This window comes from Cucurbita pepo, unplaced genomic scaffold (assembly GCF_002806865.2).
Source record: "Cucurbita pepo subsp. pepo cultivar mu-cu-16 unplaced genomic scaffold, ASM280686v2 Cp4.1_scaffold000898, whole genome shotgun sequence".
Classification (NCBI taxonomy): Eukaryota; Viridiplantae; Streptophyta; class Magnoliopsida; order Cucurbitales; family Cucurbitaceae; genus Cucurbita; species Cucurbita pepo.
The window spans coordinates 1-10,140 of record NW_019647106.1 but is presented as its reverse complement, the minus strand read 5'-3'; the positions used below and the strand labels follow the sequence as shown (position 1 = coordinate 10,140).

The window sequence follows — 10,140 nt, the reverse complement described above, 5'->3', positions numbered from 1 at the left end:
AAATTTGCCAATATGGGACTCCCTCCCAACAAAACTCCCCTTGAACAAAGTACGCTATAGAGCCTCCATTGAGGTCTATGTAACCCTTGAACAGCCTCCCCTTAATCGAGGCTCGACTCCTTTCTCTGGAGCTTTCGAACAAAGTACACCCTTTGTTCGACATATGAGTCACTTTTGACTACACCTTCGAAGCTAGCAATTTCTTTGTTTGACATTTGAGGATTTTATTGACATGGCTAAATTAAGAGCATAGCTCTAATACCATGTTAGGAATTACAGAGCTCCACAATGGTATGATATTGTCCACTTTGAGCATAAGCTCTCATGGCTTTGTTTTGGGCTTCTCAAAAAGGCCCCGTACCAATGAAGATGTATTTCTTACTTGTAAACCCATGATCATTCCCAACAATCCTCGACATCTGTAACCACAGGGTTGCAGAAGCTTAAAGTTTTTCATGTACTTTAGTTTTGCATGATTCGGCTTTTGAGTTTTCAGAATTGTAACATCACGTTATCATGGCGGTGTTTTTTCGAGTCAAAATGTGAGAATCCCACATTAGTTGGGGACACAATCCCACATTGGTTGGGAAGGAGAACGAAACACCCTTTATAAGGGTGTGGAAATATTTCCCTAGCAGACGTGTTTTAAATCCTCGAGGGGAAGCTCGAAAGGGAAAGCCCAAAGAGAACAATATCTGCTACCGGTGGGTCTGGGCCGTTACACAAAATGACCTATCTTGCCACTTTTTCATCTAATGGTTGAGGTTAACGTTTCTCATGTTCATTCATTGTTTCCTCTGAAAACTTGACAGGGTGAAGAGTATAAGCTGTTCTGGCCGAATCAACAGGAGTTTGTGAGGATGGCTGCTCGTTTTGGCGCTACAATTGTACCGTTCGGTGCTGTTGGAGAAGATGATATGGCACAAGTAAGTTTGATTCCCTATCCAATTTGATGATATTCAATTACCATTTGGCAGCTCAAGCATAAGGAGTTGTGATAGGACCCCATTCCTAACCACTCCCCACTCGAACCACTCGTTACTAACCGACTCCTTGAGAAGTTAGGAAGACTCGATTTAACCGACCCAATAACTTGAGCTCGTAAAACCATCAACCAAACTTGGTTAGGCTATCATAGCTCGACGCCCTCACCTCAAACAAGGAGCCATATGGGCCCGAAAACCTATGGACACCTTTGAGAGACGTGCATATTTTTCATGGTGCAAACTTGTCTTTTTGTTCACTACCTTTCTGGTTATTATCATCATCGTCGTCGTCGTATTTCGTATTTGCAGCTGGTTTTAGATTATAACGACTTCATGAAAATCCCTGTACTTAATGACAGCCTCAGAGAAGTAAATGAGAATTCTGCTAAAGTGAGGTAACTGTTCTTCATCATGATGACAAAACATTTTAGGACCTTGCTTTATGTCTTGTCTCATGTTCCTTTTTGAATAAACAAGCATTACAAATGTCGATCGAAGTCGATTCTTCTTTCTGGATGTTGAATATACCATGGTTTCAGGGATGTGGGTAGCGGAGAGGTTGCTAGTCAGGTTCTTTTCGTCCCTTTGCTCTTTCCGAAGATACCTGGTCGTTTATATTACCTGTTCGGTAAGCCAATAGTAACTAAAGGGCGAGAGGAGTTTCTGAAGGATAAGAAAAACGCTAACGATCTGTATAATCATGTGAAATCTGAAGTCGAACTTAGTTTAGCTTACTTGATTAAGAAGCGAAAGGAGGATCCATATCGAAGCCTTATCGACCGAACGGTGTATAGAGCCATATACTCCTCTCAACATGAAGTTCCTACATTTGACCCTTGAATTTGGTTTTGTTCTTCCATCCCAGCCTGAAGAAGATGCCTATGTTACAGTATATTTTGCTCATTTTTCTGATATATTTGTGGATTTGAATAACTAGACTTGGATAAGTTCAATAAAGATTGATATTAGAAACTCCTATGAGTTGCTTACTTCTGGTGCTAACTGAGCGAGTTCATGTTTCTGAATAGTAATCTGATGTTTAATCTCATGGATCCATCATCCTTTCGGATCTACAAACTAATGGAAGAAAACTGTGAGATCCCACGTCGGTTGGAGAGGGGAACAAAGCATTCTTTATAAGGGTGTGGAAACCTCTCCCTAACAGTTACGCGTTTTAAAACCGTGAGATTGAAAGCGATACGTGGTTCAGTTAGTGGTGGGCTTGGGCTGTTATAAATGGTATTAGAGCCAGACACCGAGCGGCGTACCGGCGAGGACGCTAGGCCCCCAAGGAGGGTGGATTGTGAGATCCCACGTCGGTTGGAGAGGGGAATGAAGCATTCTTTATAAGGGTGTGGAAACCTCACCCTAAGAGTTACGCGTTTTAAGACCGTATGGTTGAAGACGATACGTAACAGGCCAAAGCGGACAATATCTGTTAGTGGTGGGCTTGGACTGTTACAAATGGTATAAGAGTCAGACACCGAGTTGTGTGCTAGCGAGGATGCTAGGCCTCCAAGGAGGGTGGATTGTGAGATCCCACATCGGTTGGAGAGGGAAACGAAGCATTCTTTATAAGAGTGTGGAAACCTCTCCCTAGCAGACGCGTTTTAAAAACCTTGAGGGAAGCTCGAAAAGGAAAGCCTAAAAAGGACACTATTTGCTAGCGGTGGGTTTGGGCTATGACAAATGGTATCATAGGCAGACACTGAGCGGTGTGCCAGCGAGGACATTAGCCCCCAAGAAGGGTAGATTGTGAGGTCTCACATCGGTTGGAGAGGGGAACGAAACATTCTTTATAAATTTGTGAATACCTCTCCCTAACAGACGCATTTTAAAACTGTGAAACTTATGGTAATACGTAACAGGCCAAAGCGGATAATATCTCTTAGCGGTGGGCTTGAGCTGTTAAAAAACTTACAGCAACCAATGATGGATTGTGAAAAGGATCTCCAGCTAGTGGTTATAGCAACTAACTTAGCTTCTTAGTGTAACGCCCGCTCATCGACAACTCGAATCACATGAGTTGCTAATGACACAGATAATTTGCGTTAAAAACTAGCCGTGAGTCATGTTATTTATAAACAGTAAACGTAAAACTAAGTACTATCTACAACTCAAAATAACACGTATAAGTTTTTAACAAACAAAAGCACATGTACATAAAACATACTCGGAAAAGGATCCTTGAAGACTCTACCCTGACTGTCTCGTCACCTCGGTTGCTCTGCATCACCTTTATCTGAAAAGAAAAGTTAAAATAATCTTGATAAGTAATTAATTTACTCAGCAAGTAGCTAACTTTTCATTTACAAGTTTTTATTATTTATCTTTCCCGTTATTCTTAAGTTTTATTCACTATTGATTCTTAGTTTCTTTTACTAGGATAGTTTGTTCGTTAAAAGATATTTCTAGCTTAGGTTATTGACTCTCTATATGTTTGTTTTGAATTTTCAGACACGTATGTAAGACTTAGCCTCTTTGAACGGATGATCCACAACAATCTTGAGGTAAGAAAATGGTGGACGTTGTTAGCCATGACAAGAGACCAACCATGTGAAATCCCACATCGATTGGGGAGGAGAACGAAACATTCTTTACAAGGGTGTGGAAACCTCTCCTTAGTAGACGCGTTTTAAAAACCTTGAGGGGAAGCCCGAGAGGGAAAGCCCAAAGAAGACAATATCTGCTAGCGGTGGGCTTGGGCTGATACAAATCAAAAGCTTATAAAACCAGATTCGAAGGTCTTCCAGGGATGCACGGGAGGAGTGACAATCATCCTCGTTGCATTGGAGAGGGACATCACATAGCCTTCGGTTCTTTCACTATTTAGTTCTTATTCTTCTTCTAGCATGAGCGGTGGCGCTTGAAGATAAGCCTTCTGGGTATAGTATTCTCTCTTATTGTACATACTTGAAGTCATCAATATAAACTTCTAGCTAATATTTCTCCTTGCATTTCCTCACTCTTGTCATTTGTGTTCATCTAGATCGTGTGTGTTGTTGTGCGATTCTAACACTAACGACATAAAAATTGAACCTGACGGCTTTGTACTCGACCCCAGAGATAGATCTCATCGATGCACAAAAAAACCTAAACACAATAGACAAATACAAACACGTGGTTGATAATGCCTCCAGACAACCCACGAGTCTAAAATAGCCTTGGATATCGCACGTGTCCAAGAGACAATGGTAATTTGTCATCATTTGCAAGTTTGTATCGTCAAAGTTCGACTAAGGTCCCTAATCATATCACGAGGCCTTAGTAATTTACCTCTAAATTTTATGAAGTCGTGCAAATCACGAGTATCTAAATGTAGCATAACGTCTAGTTTTATCAAGCACTTGTTTGAATTTACATAGATCAAAGTTTTCAATTTTTTATCGAAAAAAATATTTAAAAACAATAAATAAAGTACAAATGTGATGTCCCACATTGGTTGGGGACGAGAACAAATCACCGTTTATAAGGGTATGGAAACTTTTCCCTAACAGACGCGTTTTAAAGCCTTGAGGGGAAGCCCAAAAAGGAAAGCCCAAAGAGGACTGAGCTGCTAGCGGTGTGGATCTGGGCAAAGCCCAAAGAGGACAATAGTCGCTAGCGGATCTGGGCAAAGCCCAAAGAGGACAAAGCCGCTAGCGGTGTGGATCCGGGCAAAGCCCAAAGAGGACAATAGTCGCTAGCGGTGTGGATCCCCGGGCAAAGCCCAAAGAGGACAATAGTCGCTAGCGGTGTGGATCCCCGGGCAAAGCCCAAAGAGGACAATAGCCGCTAGCGGTGTGGATCTGGGCTGGCGGTGGATCCGGGCAAAGTCCAAAGAGGACAATAGCCGCTAGGTGTGGATCTGGGCCGGTGGATCTGGACCTTACGACAAAATTTGTAGTGTTCTAATTAAAAATAAATTAATAAAACTTATAAACCAACATCAAAACAATATTTAGCCATCAATTTACAAATTTTTTTCTCTACAAAGTTTAAAAATTATTTAATAGATTTATATATTCATATTTTTAGAAATTAACTATATTAAATTAAATTTTTTATATTCCAAACTCTTTACATTTTATATCTAATAAGATTATATACATTTAATTTTATTTTAGATGTATTCGTAAAATTTAAATTAAATCTAATGAGTTAACGACCTATTAATCGTGAAGTTAATTATCTATTATATATATATATCGAAGGGGCCTTGAGAAAGTCATCGAAGACGATGACTAAATTAAGTGAGGGAGAATGTCACAATCTGCAATATGATTGTGCCCCGAGTAAGTCATCGAGGACGATGACTAAGTTAAGTGAGGGAGAATGTCACAATCATCCTATGAAGAGAGTAGGTTGTGACCCTCACGCCATGACAAGCAAAGCGCCGTCCCTTAAGAGACGCCCATCCAACCACATGCGGGCAAATATAGAAGAGTGTCATGATGCGATCAAGGAGAATAATGCATCATCCAACACACCAACACGCAAACTGGGCATGGAAGACAAGTTGAGACATAATCAAGATAGAGACATTAGAATAGACATGAAGGACAAAGATAAGCTTGTTGAAGGGCCGATATCTATATATCTATATATCTATATATATATTAAAGACATATTTTACATAAAACTGATGGATGCTCAAATTGAAAAAAAAAATCAGTGGGCCATGTCGGTACGACTGAATATGCTTTAGAAAGGTCAATCCCTCCCCTACGACACCAAAAAAAACGGGCCGAACTTCTACCTCCTTTAGTAGCTTGGCGGAATCAATGAGTTTTTCAACATCCGAAGGCAGCCGCACAAGCCTAAGAGAGAGCGTAGGGGGTGTAGGTTCCTTCACTATTTTAGCAAAAGTTCCTGCGGCTCGAGCCAGCTTTGTGCTTTGACCTGGAAGACATTCTATATCATGTACCCATGTTCCTATACGTATATCGGCGAATGGTATGCAATTTCCTATTTGAGAATTTAGATCAAGTATCTCATATCGCGGGTGGGCGTGGCCAAGAAGCAGCCAGCTGATTGCCCCCTTCCATTCGGCCTTTCTTCACTGTGTGAATAAGGTCTTAGGATGTACGGCCATTCTGGGCAGGTCGCAATAATTTGCTGGTCGAAGGTTTGGACCAATCGCAATTCATCACCATCGTGCCCGCTTCCAATTGATGACTGGCTATTAAATAAGTGTTGACCTAAGTCCCTGTGCTGGGGCTCGGCTCCCGAACCGTACGTGAGCTGCCTCTTCATTAGGTTTTTTAGGCTAAGTTACAAGTTTAGTCTCTCGACTTTAAGGTTTATGTCTATTTAGTCCCTCAACTTTAAAAAAATGTCTAATAAATTCTTAAACTATAGTTTTTTATTTTTATTTTAATAATAATATAATCTTAAAAATTAAATTAAATTTCATAGTCAACCAAATAAACAGAAATTTTATAAAATAAATATAATCCTAATATATTTGTCATGGATGGACGTTAACAACCCTACTAATTTTCTAAATACCGAAAGTACCCCGACGACCAGAGTCGCCCTGCAAAACCCTCTCAGCCTCTCTATACCACCGCTATATAAATTTGTAAATTACGTTTCTCCCAAACCCTTCTCGGTGCTAAACCCTAATTCTCGCTTCCTCCCCCTCTTTCCCGACGCCGAACTCCGTGAAGGTAATGCGAATTTCTCTCTCTCTCAATCATTCTTCGACGTCTTACTTTTGAGTTCCGATAATGAGCAAGTTTGATCGGTAGCCGTAGCTATGAAGTTTGGTGGGTTGTTACTTGACCGGCCATGGGAGCAGCAGTTTTGTAGTTTCGAGGAACTTTTGAAGTATCATAGTGAAATCATGATCTTCAGTGGATAATCTAATGTGGTTATTGGAATTAGATGCTATTTTTTTTCCTGTAGAAAGGATATATTGCGGTTGCCTTAGTGATGCTTGAAGTATGTTTATTTATATGGTTTTAATGTGGGAGGAACTGAAGATTTTTTCTTTTGTTTCAGTTTGGATTTTTAAGTGAATTGTTTGACTAACGTGCATTGGGAATGGTTTTGTATCTCTCAGGTGTATTGGGGAGGTCGTGAAGATGCTTGTCTTGTTCGAGACATCGGCGGGCTTTGCCCTGTTTAAAGTTTTGGACGAAGGAAAGCTCAACAAAGTTGAGGTAGATGCTGTTTGAAAATTGTTTATGAGTATATTTCGTTTGAAGGTGGATGTGTAAAAATAGCTATTTTTTATGGTTTGATGGTTGCCTAATGTTCATTGGCAATAGTAGAAGTTAAGTAGAGAATGTGTCGTTCACTTGATTAAATATATATCATATATGTACTGATTTCTTCCTATGTATATGGATCTTGATTTTCAAACTACTTTGAATGTAGGATTTATGGAAGGATTTTTCCAGTGCAGAATCTGCTAGACAGGTAATCTCTCTTAATCTACAGCCACTGCCAATTTGCATCCATGTTACAGGCATTCCTTGACATGGGATTTCTCCATTCAAGAAGTGTACTGTATTAGGGCATGTAAAATGTCAATTTGTACATTTTCCTGTGGATGTTTTTGTGTGCTTGATGCACCTTCTTCTCTTTTGCAACAAGGACCTAACATTTTGATTTCATTGTATCAGGTGGTGAAGCTCAAGGCTTTTTCCAAGTTTGAAAACATGTCAGAAGCTTTGGAAGCTACCACATTGTTGATTGACAGCAAACCCAGCAAAGGATTGCGAAAATTTTTACGAGCCAACTGTGATGGTGAAACCTTGGGTGTTGCTGATTCTAAGCTTGGAAATATAATCAAAGAGAAGCTGGTATGCGGCTCTTTCTACAAATAATTTTTTACTGGTTTGCATATGAAGTTATCCAATGTTATTGAGTGTCATGTACTTCTTTTCATGCAGCAAATAGATTGTGTCCACAACAGTTCTATTATGGAGTTGATAAGAGGTTTAAGAAACCAATTGAATGAACTCATATTGGGTTTAGCTGTTCAAGATTTGGCACCAATGAGCTTGGGATTGTCTCATAGTTTGTCTCGGTATAAACTGAAGTTCAGTGCTGATAAGGTTTGTTCTTTCTCAGATTTAACATTGATGGCTGTTGGCTATTCAATAAACGTTTATTGTCGATATTGTTAGTGCACTTTTTCAACAAAATGATATAACTCATGTTTGATCCCATTTTCAGGTGGATACAATGATCATACAAGCTATAGGATTGCTTGATGATCTTGACAAGGAGTTGAACACTTATGCAATGCGGGTTAGGGAGTGGTATGGCTGGCATTTTCCAGAGCTTGCTAAAATTATTCAGGATAACATACAATATGCTAAGACGGTGAAATTAATGGGCAACCGTGATAATGCAGCTCAGCTTGATTTCTCCGAGGTATATATATGGTATTTGTTAAAGTCCAGTGTCGCTTGTGTGCTTGTTTCATGTCAATGGCTAATGTCTACCTATTCTTCCAACTCAAGCAAGTCTTGAACTAGATTATTATCTAACTGTTTGACCCACCTTCTTGGAGTTGAATGTGTTCGTGGCATAAAAATGCGATGTCGGTTTCCTTCCCTATGGAGCCATATTAATTTTACTTTAACATTATAGAAATTCTTGTGCTGTTTACATTTCCAAATGTTGATTTTTTTTATGCATATTTCATTCTAGATATTGCCAGAGGAGGTTGAGACTGAGCTGAAGGAGGCCTGTATGATATCAATGGGAACTGAAGTTAGTGATCTTGATTTGATAAATATTAGAGAGCTCTGTGATCAGGTCCTTTCTCTTTCTGAATACAGAGCCCAACTGTATGATTATCTAAAAAGCAGGATGAACACCATTGCTCCTAACTTGACTGCACTCGTCGGAGAGCTTGTCGGTGCCCGCCTAATTGCCCATGGTGGAAGTTTACTCAATCTTGCTAAGCAGCCTGGAAGCACAGTGCAGATTCTTGGAGCTGAGAAGGCTCTGTTCAGAGCTCTCAAAACAAAGCATGCAACTCCCAAGTATGGTCTCATCTATCATGCATCCCTAATTGGTCAGGCCGCTCCAAAGCTCAAAGGAAAAATCTCTCGGTCTCTTGCTGCTAAAACTGCGTTGGCAATTAGGTGCGATGCTCTGGGCGATGGCCAAGATAACTCGATGGGTCTTGAAAACCGTGCCAAGGTACTCTTTTTCATTTATTTGTCTTTTAAGATCTATGGAAGTGTCTGAAACATGACCGTTTGTTTACTCAGCTGGAAGCAAGGTTAAGAAACCTCGAGGGTAGAGAGTTGGGACATGTTGCTGGTTCGGCTAAAGGCAAACCGAAGATCGAAGCCTACGACAAGGATCGGAAGAAGAGTGTCGGGGGCTTAATAACTGCTGCCAAGGTCTGATTGTCATTTCACAATCTGTTATTCGTCCACTTGTTTATATAGACGACTGACTTCTCTGTTTTATGTAGACATACAACACCGCAGCGGATTCTATCATCGGCAAACTCGAGAAGGCTGTTGAGGAGGAAGCAAATGCCCATGTAACTGTTGAAGGGAAGAAAGAAAAGAAGACGAAAAAGAAGAGGGCAGCAGACGAAGAGGAAACGGTAAAGGAGGAGGATTCGAAACCTGAAGTCGGAAAGGACGAGAAGAAGAAGAAAAAGAAGAAACAAACCGAAGAAGCTGAAGAAGTACAAAATGGAGGTGAGGAGAAGGAAAAGAAGAATATGGAGCCATATTAATTTTACTTTAACATTATAGAAATTCTTGTGCTGTTTACATTTCCAAATGTTGATTTTTTTTATGCATATTTCATTCTAGATATTGCCAGAGGAGGTTGAGACTGAGCTGAAGGAGGCCTGTATGATATCAATGGGAACTGAAGTTAGTGATCTTGATTTGATAAATATTAGAGAGCTCTGTGATCAGGTCCTTTCTCTTTCTGAATACAGAGCCCAACTGTATGATTATCTAAAAAGCAGGATGAACACCATTGCTCCTAACTTGACTGCACTCGTCGGAGAGCTTGTCGGTGCCCGCCTAATTGCCCATGGTGGAAGTTTACTCAATCTTGCTAAGCAGCCTGGAAGCACAGTGCAGATTCTTGGAGCTGAGAAGGCTCTGTTCAGAGCCCTCAAAACAAAGCATGCAACTCCCAAGTATGGTCTCATCTATCATGCATCCCTAATTGGTCAGGC

The 10,140-nt window shown here is 40.4% G+C and overlaps 2 protein-coding genes across 2 annotated transcripts; both read left to right on the top strand.

Annotated features, from left to right (window-relative positions):
* Positions 1-816: 816 nt before the first annotated feature.
* Positions 817-1,894, top strand: LOC111785997 (acyltransferase-like protein At1g54570, chloroplastic). The gene is made up of 3 exons (XM_023666352.1): positions 817-926; positions 1,296-1,381; positions 1,526-1,894. The coding sequence occupies exons 1-3, from the start codon at positions 861-863 to the stop codon at positions 1,824-1,826; spliced, it is 453 nt and encodes a 150-aa protein (XP_023522120.1). The 5' UTR covers positions 817-860; the 3' UTR covers positions 1,827-1,894.
* Positions 1,895-6,554: 4,660 nt separating this feature from the next.
* LOC111785996 (probable nucleolar protein 5-2) lies at positions 6,555-9,684 on the top strand. The gene is made up of 9 exons (XM_023666351.1): positions 6,555-6,637; positions 7,033-7,132; positions 7,350-7,391; positions 7,598-7,777; positions 7,868-8,032; positions 8,154-8,354; positions 8,634-9,131; positions 9,203-9,337; positions 9,412-9,684. Exons 2-9 carry the CDS (start codon positions 7,055-7,057, stop codon positions 9,682-9,684), a joined length of 1,572 nt encoding a protein of 523 aa, XP_023522119.1. The 5' UTR covers positions 6,555-6,637; positions 7,033-7,054.
* Positions 9,685-10,140: the final 456 nt, after the last annotated feature.

What these genes read in the sequence shown, in the direction of transcription:
- LOC111785997 (XM_023666352.1), top strand. Translation starts at nt 861, where the DNA reads ATGGCTGCTCGTTTTGGCGCTACAATTGTACCGTTCGGTGCTGTTGGA. An exon ending in GAGAAGATGATATGGCACAA is followed by an intron (nt 927 to 1,295) that starts GTAAGTTTGATT and finishes TCGTATTTGCAG; the next exon opens with CTGGTTTTAGATTATAACGA. An exon ending in GAGAATTCTGCTAAAGTGAG is followed by an intron (nt 1,382 to 1,525) that starts GTAACTGTTCTT and finishes CCATGGTTTCAG; the next exon opens with GGATGTGGGTAGCGGAGAGG.
- LOC111785996 (XM_023666351.1), top strand. Translation starts at nt 7,055, where the DNA reads ATGCTTGTCTTGTTCGAGACATCGGCGGGCTTTGCCCTGTTTAAAGTT. An exon ending in GTGCAGAATCTGCTAGACAG is followed by an intron (nt 7,392 to 7,597) that starts GTAATCTCTCTT and finishes TCATTGTATCAG; the next exon opens with GTGGTGAAGCTCAAGGCTTT. An exon ending in ATATAATCAAAGAGAAGCTG is followed by an intron (nt 7,778 to 7,867) that starts GTATGCGGCTCT and finishes CTTTTCATGCAG; the next exon opens with CAAATAGATTGTGTCCACAA.